The sequence below is a fragment of the Physeter macrocephalus genome, chromosome 5 (assembly GCF_002837175.3).
Source record: "Physeter macrocephalus isolate SW-GA chromosome 5, ASM283717v5, whole genome shotgun sequence".
Classification (NCBI taxonomy): Eukaryota; Metazoa; Chordata; class Mammalia; order Artiodactyla; family Physeteridae; genus Physeter; species Physeter macrocephalus.
The window spans coordinates 102,024,180-102,039,665 of NC_041218.1; the positions used below are offsets into that span (position 1 = coordinate 102,024,180).

Here is a 15,486-nt window from a genome sequence, read left to right on the forward strand (position 1 = left end):
TAGAGAAGTTCCTTTAGCATTTGTTGTAGAGCTGGTTTGGTGGTGCTGAATTCTCTTAGCTTTTGTTTGTCTGTAAAGCTTCTGATTTCTCCATCGAATCTGAATGAGCTTCTTGCCAGGTAGAGTAATCTTGGTTGTAGGTTCTTACGTTTCATCACTTTAAATATATCCTGCCACTCCCTTCTGGCTTGCAGAGTTTCTGCTGAAAGATCAGCTGTTAACCTTATGGGGATTTCCTGGTATATTATTTGTCATTTTTCCCTTGCTGCTTTCAATAATTTTTCTTTTTCTTTAATTTTTGCTAATTTGATTGCTGTGTGTCTCGACGTGTTTCTCCTTGGGTTTATCCTGGATGGGACTCTGTGCTTTGTGGACTTCGGTGGCTATTTCCTATCCCAAGTTAGGGACGTTTTCTACTATAATCTCTTCAGATATTTTCTCGGGTCCTTTCTCTTTCTCCTCTCCTTCTGGAACCCCTATAATGTGAATGTTATTGCATTTTATGTTGTCCCAGAGGTCTCTTAGGCTGTCTTCATTTCTTTTCATTCTTTTTTCTTTATTCTGTTCCACAGCAGTGAATTCCACCATTCTGTCTTCCAGGTCACTTATCCGTTCTTCTGCCTCAGTTATTCTGCTATTGATTCCTTCTAGTGTATTTTTCATTTCAGTTATTGTATTGTTCATCTCTGTTTGTTTGTTCTTTAATTCTTCTAGGTCTTTGTTAAACATTTCTTGAGTCTTCTTGATCTTTGTCTCCATTCTTTTTCTGATGTCCTGGATCATCTTCATTATCATTATTCTGAATTCTTCTTCTGGAAGGTTGCCTATCTCCACTTCATTTAGTTGTTTTTCTGGGGTTTTATCTTGTTCCTTCATCTGGTACATAGCACTCTGCCTTTTCATCTTGTCTATCTTTCTGTGATTATGGTTTTTGTTCCACAGGCTGCAGGATTGTAGTTCTTCTTGCTTCTGCTCTGGTTTTGTTTTTAATACGGAGGGCCTCTCCTGTTGCGGAGCACAGGCTCTGGACGCGCAGGCCCAGCGGGCATGGCCCACAGGCCCAGCTGCTCTGCGGCAGGCATGTGAGATCTTCCCAGACCGGGGCACGAACCCGTGTCCACTGCATCGGCAGGTGGGCTCTCAACCACTGCGCCACCAGGGAAGCTCCCAGAGTGCTTTTTAAGATCAGAAATAAAGCAAGGAGATCCTCTCTCACCACTCCTACTAAACATCATATTGGAAGCTCCTGCCAGTGCAATAGGCAAGAAAAAGAAATTAAAAGCTTAAATATTTGAAAGGAAAAGGTAATCTGTTGGCAGATGATTTTACCAAATGCAAGTTTCATGTGCCCCATAGATAGTGAGGCCAAACAAATGAAAACGTGGGAGTTTAGAGCAGGGAAAGGTTTATTGCAAGGCTGAGCCAGGAGAACAGGTGGCTCATGCCCACCCCCCCAAACCCTGATCTCCCTGAGCTGTTTTATTGAAGCATTTTTAAAGGCCAAGTGAGGGTGGGGCATTTTTGCAAGATTGAGGCCTGGAGAAAAACTCTTCCCACATATGAAATATGGAGAAGGTTTGGAAGTGACTTGGGGGCATGATTTTTCCCCACTGTTCATGGGAGGCCTACATTTGCAGTTCTTGGGTGTGTCCGTAGCACCTTGTTTTAATAAATGGGAAGACAGTGATATTTCAAGGCACTTTAAAGTCTGGCAGCTGAGATGCTGCCCCCAAACCAGGGTATGGCAGTTTCTTTTTTGCTGGAGACATCTGAGCTATTCAGTGAAAGGACGTTGTTGCAGTCCACAATCAGTGATGTCCAATTTCCAACGTAATACCCCCTAGTGTATTTTCTCTAATGTTCATTTGTTTCGTCTTGCTTTTAGAAGTGCTAATGTTCTTCCTAGGTAAGCATGGAAGAACTGAAAAATAGGAAGCAGAAAAATTTCCATCACATTACCACCCAGGGCAACCACTGACAACATTTTGTTGTTCTTATTCCTTCTCCACGTTTCAAAGTTTCTGAAATTGGGATGCAAGTTATAATCAGCGTGTACATTTAATTTGGTATTCCTTTTTACTGAGAGTTGTTATTAAATCAGTGCTCAGACTTTATGTTCACCTGCCTACAATATTCATTTGAAAGTTCTTTTAAGCAATTTGGCTTTGAATTCTTAAGTGCGTGATACGAATTCATATTGATTCTTTACTACGTTTTCAGTGGCAGAAAATCAAATGACGTCTTGCAAGTTTTACTTACTCTGGAGAATATTTAAAACCACATTCGTGCAGCTTTTCTGTGAACACATTGCCTTTGGCTAAGTAATTTATTATGATGTAAATTATTTTTGTTGAATTATTTTTGGGAGGGGTCAGTGGCTGGTAAACCTATTTAATATCATCGATTATTTAAAGACGTATTTATTTTTATCTTCCACAGGAGAGAGGGTAATTGATGCCTACCCAGATAATGGAGAGTGAAGGTAGATTTAGGACCCACCAGCAAGTAGGACCTGGGTGTCTCAGTTCATGAATCTGGACTCTCCATAACTCATTAATCCAGCTTTTTGCTGGCAAACATTCTAGAAGTGAAACGAAGCGGTATTCTCTGTCTCCCTATTTGCAAAACCAGCAGTTACTTCCATTCACGACCCACTTTTCAGCTCTCCTACCTGTGCAGGGTCACAGTTTGTGCCGGCAGGTGGCGCTGTGTACAAATCAAAGTAACCATTGGGGTGGTTCTCTATGGAAATGGAACTCCACCCCTGAGAAATTTCTGGCTTTGCTAGTTTATTTTTTACCTCACATTTCATGTCAGCATTACTTGACATATTTCTTATATGAATTCTTGCCTCTTGATAAATCAGAAACATCACAGCTGAGATAATATTTGTGTGATGCCTCGTGTACAGAGCAGTTGATGTGCTTGGGTTACTGGCTCACACGCTGGCCCGGTTGGTTTGCATAGATCAGTGGTTCCTACAAGGATGCAAAAACTCACTATTTCTGGACACTCTGTCCCCCCCGGGCAGGGATATCTATGACAGGATATCATAGGATATACCGTAACAGAATGTTCCACTGTCAGATCCTGACACACCCACGACTCCTTACCAAAGCTTAGCATTTGTTAGCATCCCAGGGCGAAGAGCTAAAGCACAGTAGGGAAATGGATTAAGTTGCATTCAGGAGCTGGGTTTCTAGCTCTCGTTCGGTCCCCAGGTGTCTTTGGGCAAGTCCTTTGACTCTGGACCTTAGTATCTTCATCTGTAAGGTGAGGCAGTTGGCCTGCTTGATTTGTTGTGTCTTAACAAAAAATTATCATGTTACTGGATTCTATCATATTTGAGTTTTATTTAAAGTCTTTATGAACTCAATAAGTTTTCCATGGAATTCCAAGTAAAACAAAAATCACCAAATAAAGCACTGATACACAAAATAGTCACTCTACCCACATGCCATAAGTGGAAGATAACGGCTGATTTTATCTTTTGCGCTGTTTATCTAGCTTTGGAGGCCTGTCCTATATAATTGCTCCAATTAATACAGGGTGGGAACGTTCTTGGGTTGTTTGGTTCACTTCCTGCGCTCCGAGCGCATCAAGAAGGAGGCATGAGACGTGTACAGTCTGGGTGTGGGACGTTTATGCCTGGGTCACGTTCACGTCTTTCTTTCGTTTTCTTTAATGTCACCCCAATAGGGAACGAGTGTCAGAAAGTGATAATATTTCCCCCAAGCTGTGCAAACCCAACGTGGCTTTAAAGACTTTAAAGGTCTATATCGCTCTACTTTTTAATGCAGAATATGAAGCATATAATCTATAAATGTAGTTGGTCTGTCAAATACTCCAGAGCAGCTCATTACGACTGTGTAGAGAACTGGCCAGCATCTCCCCTCTCCGCTCTGTCCTCCTTTACTCCCACTCTCTTTGCCTCTCTGTTTCTTCCCTTCTTAGCCTTTCCCTGACTGCATTTGTGCATGTTCACAGGACTGTGTCTGCTTCCTTCACTCCTCATCAGCCCCTCCACACCCTCCCCCCGCTGTCTCCTTCCTGAGTGCCTCACTTTCTGGACCCCGCCTCTAATGCTCCCGCAGGTCCCCGGCTCACCCTTCGTTTGACATGGTTTGACCAAGGTTGCAATCAGTATAGAGAAGTGATACCCAGCACCCAATGAAGGGCCTGCAGAGATTAGACTCTGAAAATGTATAAACAAATGAAAGATCAAGGCCAGGAAGAGATGGGAGGTAGCCCCTCTGTAAGGAAAAGGAAGCGTATTTTGGTCCCCCTGTTCACGGAAAGAGACCTGGGTGAAGCGGCCACGTCAGACCCATCTCTGTTTGCTGTGGGGATGTTCTGAGTTCATCACCTCTGACTTCACTCAGTGCCCCTTAGTGAGAAGCCGCATGTAGGAAAGATTTTAAGAGCCAGGCGAGAAGTAATTTTTTCTCTCTAAGGAAATTTAACTTTTTCCTTTCCCTTTGGCTGCAACTCAGGGTCAAATGTCTGCCCCTGATGCTGCTGTGAGCGGCTCTGGCCCATGCATGCAGCTTTATTGCGTTGTCTGAGCGAGCTAACCATGATCAATTTTGACAGTTTGAAATGATTTCATTGCTTCCTTAAATCAGTTCCTTGTTGGCGAGTGAAAGAGATACCTAACAAGTTGATGGAAAGAAAACACACTAACATCTAATGCTCACAGCCATCCCGGGAAGCAAGGGTTTGGTGTTGTTCTGATTTTTTGTCTGGGGAAGGGCTAAGTGCCAGGCCCAGGCGGCAGCAACACAGAGGAAGGAGGGCGTCTCTCCCCGTGGTCCTAGCCTCCCTCTTCTGTCCCTCTCCCGACGCATGCTCTGCACCAGCCACGCTGGCTTTCACACCGTCCCTTCACCTCCCAGGCACGCACCCAGCCAGGCCTTTGCCTCCCCTTCTCCTCCGTCTGGAACGCCCTTGTGTGGCTGACCCCTCATTGCCCTCAGGGCTTTGCTGAAACGTCACCTTGTATTGAAGTGTTCTGTGGCCACTTAGAGAAAAATCTCCACCTGTCCCTCCCCGCCCCACTTCCTGCCTGTCTAGCTTGCTTAGTTTTCTCTCCTTAACCTTTATCATTAGCAGAATATCTGTTTTGCTGATTTATTTTATTTGTTGTTGTTTCCTGTGCCCAGAAGAGTGCCCTGCACATAGTTGTGGCACTGTAACGTTTGTGGAGTGAATGAGTGAGCACCTGAATGAATAGCTTTCTCCACTGTTCTGTCTCCTCACCTGCCGCTAGGGGGCACTCCCCACCGCAGATGGCTTTGGTTTCATTCCTGCAGAGTACAAGTGTCCCCTGCTGTCCTGAGAGTAGAACGTTCCCATGAAAACCTTTGTTAAGCTGAAATGGTGTGAAGTGAAGAAGCAATTACCTTAGGACAAGCCTTGCTAACAGATGCACAAAATAAATAGAGATAAACCATAGGTGGTGCAAAGCCATGGCAGCTTGATGCTGAGATGCTGAGCACGTTTCCCAGGAAGCAGCTCAGAGGTGCCCCTTTCCCTGCCTGGAGTGCGCGCTGCCTCCATAATGGCTGCTACGTACCAAGCCTGAATGCTGTTCTTGTGTTTCACCTTTTCTTGTGAAAGTAAACCTCCTCTTTGAATGTCTTTCAGTTAGCAAACACAGGTACGAAGGTACGTCTTTCTTAAAAGTGAGGTGGAGGACAAGCCTTGCCTGGCGGCTTCCGGCTGGTCCCATCTTAGCTTTTGCTTCTTCTCGCTCCAGAGGTGTCCCTGTGCCTCCGTGTCACAGCGCTTTGCTTACTGAACCAGCCTTCCATCCCCATGGGCCTGCGAGCTCCTACGGACCAGCCGTGCCCCTGCGTCCAGCTCTGGCCTGGCAAACAAGGGGTCTGGAGAAGCTGGTGTGCCTAAAGGGGGTGTGAGAGGAGGGGGCAGAGAAAAGACTAGGACACTCTGGGGACAGCCGCGGGCCTTACGACCTACAGATCGTTCAAGACCCCACGCAGCGTTACAGGTCAGGTGTCTGTGGCTCTGTCACCCCGCTGTGACACCACCACCGTGAAGGGCAGGTGGGCACCCACCTGAGCACCCGGCATGCTGGCCGTGGAGAGCCTCCCCAGTCCCGGCCTTCCAGCATCGTGGGCAGGCTCCAGTCCCACCAGCCATCCAAGCTTCTCGGGCCACCGAAGGAGTGCCTGGCACTGCTTAGAGCGAGAATAGGAACAAAGAATTATTTTTCTAACATAAAGTTGTGGGTAGCCCTCACTTTTCACAAGTTCACTTTAGGTTACCAGTGAACGTGCATCTTGAGTCATAACCGTATTCTTTGCTTACTTCTTATTTTCCACCCTCAAAAAAAAATGAAATTCTTCGTCCTGAATCCCTCAAACACTGTGTTGCTAATTCTACGTTTGTTGTAGTCTGTGCAGTTACAGGGATGACACTGGAGAAACTTTAGAAAAAGATAATAATGGATCATTCTGATTTGCTACAAGGCCTGGGGAGGTTAGCTGCTATCTTTCTGAGAATGCTGGCTAAACCTTTAGAATGCTTTCAAGAAGAAAGTAAAGTTCTGACCTCTGATTTGGTACCTGAGGGGATCCAGAGCTCACCCACGGCTGGATTATGGTGCTCCGGGTATCCTATGTGTCCAGGCATCTTCATTGTTCTTCTGCTTCCAGCCCAGAGCTCTTGGAGGAAAGTGCTACCTCGTAGGCAATTTGGTCACTAAACAGCTAAAAGTTCCTCCTGAGAGTTTATGTGAGGTAAGAAGCTCCCCTTTTCTTTTTATTTCTAAAAATACATTAAGTTACAAACATCTAGGAGACATTCAGGCAGGAAACCAAAAGACCATTTGAGTCATCTCTGAGAGTCTGGCTGTGGTTTGAAAATGTCAACCCCCAGGGTTTGGAGAGTGTGGGCCTCTACCTTCATTTCCTTTTCTGCCAGCTCCCTCCTGGACCCTCTTCCTATCCTGGCATTCTGCTGTAGGTTCACTCAGTCCACTCTTTGTTTGGCCTTTTAGAAACCTGGCATTCTGTGCAAATCCAGAATATTTCTGTCGAAAATATCTAAAACTAGGACATCACATATCTCTTCCTAGTGGGAGGGTGTGAGTGAAGATGGGCGCTTACCTGCCTCATCCTGTAATGGAAATCAATCTGATGGCCGAGGCCAGACTGGTGGGCGACTTAGGGGCAGCCTTCCATTTGCTCAAGCTAGAGTCCGGGGACCACGAGGGGGCGTTGAGGTAGCAGAGGGCCCTGTGTCAGGACAGCGTACGTGCCCATGTGCAGCCAGGCTTGGAAACCCCCAGATGCAGGGCCGACTTTGAAATGTGCATCTGATTCTTCTTCTGATTGGTGGTTTCTTCCTCATCTTCCCAGCCCATTTTCAGAGCTGGTGGAAGACTCTTTCCCTACATGTGGCCCCAAAGATGGAGGCCCTGAAACCCCCTCTGTGATAGACCCAGAGATCCAAAGAGTGGCCGCAGGTGGCCCCAGGGGCTCCCAGGAGGAGAGCTCGGCCTGGGCAGCACAAGGTCCGTGTGATTCAGAGGGTCAGCCTCGTTCACACTTGTCCACTCTAGTACGGCTGCCCGGATGCAGCAGGTCTGCCCTGAGAGCAGCTTGCCAGGGCCAGAATAAGGTGGTTATTACCGTGCAATGACAGAGTCACTTCCCCGGGGCCATGCGGTTAGACAGAAGTAGAAGGCAAACTCAGCCCTGCAGTCTCTGAGTGCATGAGAAAGCACAAGCCAAAACTTCTTCCAGATTGCTAGAAGGTCTGGAGGTTATAGAACCTAAAGGACACTTGTTCTGTGTTCAGCAGGGTGTTTATATGGCCTCAGTTGGTCCTTGAGCACCTCTGTGAAGTAGGGCTATAACCTACTGCATCGTGCAGATGAGGAACAGAGGCTCAAGCCACCCACGTTGCAGTCACAGACTGCAGTCGGCCAGCCTGGCCTGTCCCACCAGTCACACTGTCCCTGCCACCACCTCCCTGGTATTACGCTAACACCGGTGGTGACAGATTGTCTGAGACTGACAGGGAGCTCTGTGGCAGTTACAGTAACGCCTGCCTCTATGAGTAATACTAATAACAACAACAACAAGAAAGAAATGATTTAATTGTTAGTAAGTATGGATTGGTAAAAGGTAGCTTCTTTCCAATGATAGAGTCCATTGCCAAAAAAGAAAAATGAATATTCTAGAATCCTTGTGGTGACAGATGGGGTCTTTCTCCCCGAGTTGTACCTATGGGAAATGGAAGCCCTCCTCTCTGCAAGATTCCCTCCGCCTGGGGGTCCCGGGCAAGGAGGGAGGGACAGTGAACTGTTGAAGGGGTCGGAAGATGCAGAGGGGTCATCTGTCCAGCTCTGTGAGCCCAGGAGTTGCATCCGGCGTCTGGGTGTGGAGCCTGGGACAGGGTGCTGCTAGGGTCCCTATGACTTGCACCACTTTGCAGGCCTGCTGCACGTGCAGCCCTGACCGGCCCCAGGGCCAGTGGTTGGATTGACAACAGCACCAGGGCTGTGTCCGTGCACTTTACCCTGTACAGCCCTCCAGCCCAGCTCTTCTCAAGCGTGTCCCTGAGCGCTGAGATGCTCCCCACTGGGGGTCTCACCCCCTCGTCCCTGCTGGAGTCAGTCACCGTCTTCTGCAGTGACTCAGCCCCTGCTTCCAGAGGTGAGTTCATTGGGCGCCTCGCCCACTCATGGAACCCAGGAACTTCACCCAGGGCCGGGCACCCTCCTCCATCCAGGCCTCGTGCCTTCTCCGCAGCTGGATCTTAGCTCAGGCTGCCATAATAAAATGCCGTTCTCTGGGGGACTTAAACGGCAAACACTGATTTTCCGCAGTCATGGAGGCTGGAAGTCTGAGATGCCCGTGATGGCGTGGTCGGGTGCTGGTGAGAGCTCCCTCCCTGGCCTGCAGACAGCCGCCTTACTGTGTCCTCACGTGGTGTCGAGACGGATCTCTGGTGTGTCTGGTATCTCTTCCTTTTCTTATAAGAACCCTAATTCCATCGTTGGGACCTCACCCTTATGAACTCACTTAACCTTTGTTACTTCCTGAGAGGGCCCATCTCCAGAAACAGCCACACTGAGGGTTAAGGCTTCCACATATGAGCCGGGGTGGGGGGGGGTGGTGAAGGAGCACACGCCTTTAACGCAGTGGGTCTTGGTAAGATGGAATGTATTCCTGTAGTTTCCTTGAGCGATGGAAAGTACCAGAAATCATTCTGAACTTTTCCTCAGGAACTTTGCTGCCTTTTGCCTATATTTCACTTTTCTGCTATGAAGATCTCAGGCCAGCTGACACTCCAGGTCAAGCGTGCTTTGCCTCGGGAGTGAAGAGAGGAAATGCTGTGAGGTTTTAGACTCTAGAGACAGTTGAATGACACAGGCCATGTTGGGGTTGTGAATGGAGCCACAGTGCTGTGCCTGTGTGTGAGCACAAAGGGAAGGGAAGGACAGGAGAAGGGGCTGCTCCCAGGTGCTGCACTCACCTCGGGTACCAAAACTGTCCTCAAGATAAGTAACATTCTAGTGCAAAATAGAAAATCAAAATTCATGCCAAAAAATTCGTGATGGACAAAACATCAAAATTTTAAACAAAAGACAGGGTCAGTGCTACTGGTTTTTCCTTCTGTCCCAGACTCCAGTGTGGCTTGGCACACAGTGGTGCTATCCAATACCTCACATTAACCACCCAAAATGAACTTTTCTCTGATGACATTTGCAGCTTCTGATAGTGGGCCCATGGGGCACAGTGCATATGACTCCAAAAGAAGATGGAAAAGAATGTGTAGGGCCCCTCCTGGTGGGCTTCCCTGGTGGCACAGTGGTTAATAATCCGCCTGCCGATGCAGGGGACACGGGTTCGAGCCCTGGTCCGGGAAGATCCCACATGCCGCCTAGCAACTAAGCCCGTGCGCCACAACTACTGAGCCCGCGAGCCACAACTACTGAAGCCCGTGCGCCTAGAGCCCGTGCTCTGCAACAAGAGAAGCCACCACAATGAGAAGCCTGTGCACCGCAACGAAGAGTAGCCCCCGCTCGCCTCAACTAGAGAAAGCCTGCGCGCAGCAACGAAGACCCAGCTCGGCCAAAAATAAATAAATTTAAAAACCCCACACGTCTGTAATTAAAAAAAAAAAAAAGGCCCCCCAAAAGTTCATGACCTAATCTGAGTTTGGGCACGTGACCATCCGAGAGCCACAAAGCACTTGGTGATGGGCTGGGGGCGTGGAGGTTGGAAGGCGGGCTGTGAGATTAGTGCTGACCGTGTGGTTGTGGTTCACGGAGTCCCTTCCACACGCGCTGCCTCATGTCGGTCTTCTGTGAAGCAGTGATTACCATTCTTCTTCCAGTCACAGGGACGTAGTGCCTGATACACAGCTGGCACTCACTGCATGCTCACTCTTTCTTTGCTTTGAAACGAATGTTAGTATGTGCCAGCACTACTCCCCAGAGGGACGGAAGGGGGAATCCCCCCAAAGAGGACCTTTTTAGCGTAAAAGTGTCAACTCAGAGGGTCCACAGGAGCTCTGCAAGGCTGACTTGGCTCAAAGAGGTTATTTCCCAATGTTACTGAGCACCCTCTTCTTCCTCTTGTTCTTCTGGACGAATGAAGGCGTGAATAAGTGAAGGCATGGACGAATGAAGGCGTGGACGAATGGGTAGCTCATCAATGGCGAGATAACCATAAACAGAACTTGAAGGAAATTCCTTATACAGGAGCCTTTAAAGGTTTTTAACTTGTCCAAGGAAACTGATAAGAGATATTTCATATTTCATATATTTCACAAATACATGAAAACATTCTTTTGAGCATCTTGAGGAAGCACTGGGAGGGGCTGGCATGGAGGTTAGGAGACCTGATAGGCGGGAGAGGGATATTCACACTCCGGGGTTTCGGTGAGTGCCGGGCCCGCGTCGAACTCATTTGTGTCCATCACGCCGGGCACCGGGTGGGGTTTCCGTGCTGGATGCATTCAAGCCGCTCCAAGGGCCTGTGGAGTTCAGACCGTAAGAAACAATTTACCAGCATTTTTGTTCACCTGGTTTGTTTGTGTTGCCTCCCCCAGTGGGTCTTCCTGGTGCTCAACCTGACTCACCTCTGTTTCCAGTTCTATGGCATGATCGGGATTTTGCTCTCTAAGTCATGCAGGTATCACAGCGAGCCCTTCCTTCCTCGGGAGCCCATCTGGTAGCCCTCTCTCTTCACCCTCGCAGCTCGCTCTGGTTGGGGTGGGCCTCACCTGCTAGGTGGCCTCTGGCCACCTCGTTGCTCTTGCTGAGGAGGTGACTGACTGATTCCACAAAGGGTTATGTCAAGGGTTTATGGACCTCAGTCACAGGCTGTCATGGAATCAGATGTGGCAGGTGTTCAAGGCAACCAAACGGGGGCCACGCACTGTGATGCTGTCCAAGGGAAGACCTTGGCTCCGCCTGCACTACAGCCTTCCCTTCTGACTCCACTTCTGTGGGTGCCTGCCCTGAGGGTTGTTAAACTGACCCCCCATAGAAACAGCCGCAGGGACTTCAGCTGGGACGTAAGCTAGAGCTGCCTCCCAGGTGCTGGAAGGATGAGGTGTCCTCACAACAAAAATGAGTGGTTTTCTACTGCTGGAGTAGGACACACAGACAGAGAGCAATACATGTGAGTGTGTGGACGGGGAAATGCAGGCTCTGGAGTCAGCTGACCCAGCCCCCACAATCCACGTGCCTTTGGCAAAGTTACTGAGCCTTCTCCGAGCCTTCATGAGGTGGGGCCGTGATACACCAGGTCCTGTTAGGGTCTGAGCGTGTGTGTATTTATATATACACAGACATACGCACAAGTTCTCGGCACGTGGTGTGTGTTCCATAAATGATCATTATAATAATGACAGTCGTTAAGAAGTCCTGATGGCCTCCCTCAGGTCAGGTAGAGGCAACTAAGGGGCCCTCTTCACTGTGCGCACAGGGAACTCTGCTGACTAGCTGTCCAGTGAGGTAGCCACTAGCCCCAGGAGGCTCTTGTTACTGGAAGTGTGGCTAGTCCAAATGCAGATGTGTCAACAGGGTAAGATACTCACTGGATGTCGGACACCTAGTATGAAAGTTAAGAGTGTAAAACATCTCATTCATAACTTTTACACTTGAACATATGTTGAAGTGACAATGTTCTAGATATAATAAAGAAAATATATTATAAAATAAATTTCACCTGTTTATCTTTACTTTTTAAAACGTGGCAACTGGAAAACTTTCTCTTCCACCTGTAGCATGAATGGTATTTCTCTTGGTTAGTCTGGCTAGAGCCTGTCCCGCCGTTTTCCCCAGGCTGAGCCATGCCGTTCACTCTGCGGGGAGCCAGGGTGTGCCAGCAGAAGCAGCTTGTCTGGGTTCAGCTGTCAGAGGCCATTGTTGACCTTGCACTAATTAATGAGGAAACAAAACACACAGAAAACCTTGATCCTTTGCCCATGTAAATTTTAAAACATCCAGCTTTCATTAAAAAAAATTTTTTTTAACATCTTTATTGGAGTATAATTGCATTACAGTGGTGTGTTACTTTCTGCTGTATAACAAAGTGAATCAGCTATACATATACATATATCCCCATATCGCCTCCCTCTTGCATCTCCCCCCCACCCTCCCTATCCCACCCCTCTAGGTGGTCACAAAGCACCGAGCTGATCTCCCTGTGCTATGTGGCTGCTTCCCACTATCTATTTTACATTTGGTAGTGTCTGTATGTCAATGTTACTCTCTCACTTCATCCCAGCTTACCCTTCCCCCTCCCCATGTCCTTAAGTCCGCCTGCGCGCAGCAACGAAGACCCAGCTCGGCCAAAAATAAATAAATTTAAAAACCCCACACGTCTGTAATTAAAAAAAAAAAAAAGGCCCCCCAAAAGTTCATGACCTAATCTGAGTTTGGGCACGTGACCATCCGAGAGCCACAAAGCACTTGGTGATGGGCTGGGGGCGTGGAGGTTGGAAGGCGGGCTGTGAGATTAGTGCTGACCGTGTGGTTGTGGTTCACGGAGTCCCTTCCACACGCGCTGCCTCATGTCGGTCTTCTGTGAAGCAGTGATTACCATTCTTCTTCCAGTCACAGGGACGTAGTGCCTGATACACAGCTGGCACTCACTGCATGCTCACTCTTTCTTTGCTTTGAAACGAATGTTAGTATGTGCCAGCACTACTCCCCAGAGGGACGGAAGGGGGAATCCCCCCAAAGAGGACCTTTTTAGCGTAAAAGTGTCAACTCAGAGGGTCCACAGGAGCTCTGCAAGGCTGACTTGGCTCAAAGAGGTTATTTCCCAATGTTACTGAGCACCCTCTTCTTCCTCTTGTTCTTCTGGACGAATGAAGGCGTGAATAAGTGAAGGCATGGACGAATGAAGGCGTGGACGAATGCGTAGCTCATCAATGGCGAGATAACCATAAACAGAACTTGAAGGAAGTTCCTTATACAGGAGCCTTTAAAGGTTTTTAACTTGTCCAAGGAAACTGATAAGAGATATTTCATATTTCATATATTTCACAAATACATGAAAACATTCTTTTGAGCATCTTGAGGAAGCACTGGGAGGGGCTGGCATGGAGGTTAGGAGACCTGATAGGCGGGAGAGGGATATTCACACTCCGGGGTTTCGGTGAGTGCCGGGCCCGCGTCGAACTCATTTGTGTCCATCACGCCGGGCACCGGGTGGGGTTTCCGTGCTGGATGCATTCAAGCCGCTCCAAGGGCCTGTGGAGTTCAGACCGTAAGAAACAATTTACCAGCATTTTTGTTCACCTGGTTTGTTTGTGTTGCCTCCCCCAGTGGGTCTTCCTGGTGCTCAACCTGACTCACCTCTGTTACCAGTTCTATGGCATGATCGGGATTTTGCTCTCTAAGTCATGCAGGTATCACAGCGAGCCCTTCCTTCCTCGGGAGCCCATCTGGTAGCCCTCTCTCTTCACCCTCGCAGCTCGCTCTGGTTGGGGTGGGCCTCACCTGCTAGGTGGCCTCCGGCCACCTCGTTGCTCTTGCTGAGGAGGTGACTGACTGATTCCACAAAGGGTTATGTCAAGGGTTTATGGACCTCAGTCACAGGCTGTCATGGAATCAGATGTGGCAGGTGTTCAAGGCAACCAAACGGGGGCCACGCACTGTGATGCTGTCCAAGGGAAGACCTTGGCTCCGCCTGCACTACAGCCTTCCCTTCTGACTCCACTTCTGTGGGTGCCTGCCCTGAGGGTTGTTAAACTGACCCCCCATAGAAACAGCCGCAGGGACTTCAGCTGGGACGTAAGCTAGAGCTGCCTCCCAGGTGCTGGAAGGATGAGGTGTCCTCACAACAAAAATGAGTGGTTTTCTACTGCTGGAGTAGGACACACAGACAGAGAGCAATACATGTGAGTGTGTGGACGGGGAAATGCAGGCTCTGGAGTCAGCTGACCCAGCCCCCACAATCCACGTGCCTTTGGCAAAGTTACTGAGCCTTCTCCGAGCCTTCATGAGGTGGGGCCGTGATACACCAGGTCCTGTTAGGGTCTGAGCGTGTGTGTATTTATATATACACAGACATACGCACAAGTTCTCGGCACGTGGTGTGTGTTCCATAAATGATCATTATAATAATGACAGTCGTTAAGAAGTCCTGATGGCATCCCTCAGGTCAGGTAGAGGCAGCTAAGGGGCCCTCTTCACTGTGCGCACAGGGAACTCTGCTGACTAGCTGTCCAGTGAGGTAGCCACTAGCCCCAGGAGGCTCTTGTTACTGGAAGTGTGGCTAGTCCAAATGCAGATGTGTCAACAGGGTAAGATACTCACTGGATGTCGGACACCTAGTATGAAAGTTAAGAGTGTAAAACATCTCATTCATAACTTTTACACTTGAACATATGTTGAAGTGACAATGTTCTAGATATAATAAAGAAAATATATTATAAAATAAATTTCACCTGTTTATCTTTACTTTTTAAAACGTGGCAACTGGAAAACTTTCTCTTCCACCTGTAGCATGAATGGTATTTCTCTTGGTTAGTCTGGCTAGAGCCTGTCCCGCCGTTTTCCCCAGGCTGAGCCATGCCGTTCACTCTGCGGGGAGCCAGGGTGTGCCAGCAGAAGCAGCTTGTCTGGGTTCAGCTGTCAGAGGCCATTGTTGACCTTGCACTAATTAATGAGGAAACAAAACACACAGAAAACCTTGATCCTTTCTACGTGTGCATCTTTATTCCTGTCCTGCTCCTTGGTTCTTCAGAACCTTTTTTTTTTTTTTTTTTTTTTTAGATTCCATATATATGTGTTAACATATGTGTGCATCTTTATTCCTGTCCTGCTCCTTGGTTCTTCAGAACCTTTTTTTTTTTTTTTTTTTTTTTAGATTCCATATATATGTGTTAACATATGGTATTTGTTTTTCTCTCTGTCTGGCTTACTTCACTCTGTATGACAGACTCTAGGTCCATCCACCTCACTACAAATAACTTAATTTCGTTCCTTTT

The 15,486-nt window shown here is 48.1% G+C and overlaps 1 protein-coding gene across 1 annotated transcript; it reads left to right on the forward strand.

The window, feature by feature from the left end:
• Window positions 1-6,621: 6,621 nt before the first annotated feature.
• Window positions 6,622-11,214, forward strand: PKD1L1 (polycystin 1 like 1, transient receptor potential channel interacting). The gene is made up of 6 exons (XM_028489454.1): window positions 6,622-6,633; window positions 6,678-6,761; window positions 6,946-6,983; window positions 7,383-7,537; window positions 8,481-8,684; window positions 11,027-11,214. The coding sequence occupies exons 1-6, from the start codon at window positions 6,622-6,624 to the stop codon at window positions 11,212-11,214; spliced, it is 681 nt and encodes a 226-aa protein (XP_028345255.1).
• The last annotated feature ends 4,272 nt before the right edge of the window (window positions 11,215-15,486 follow it).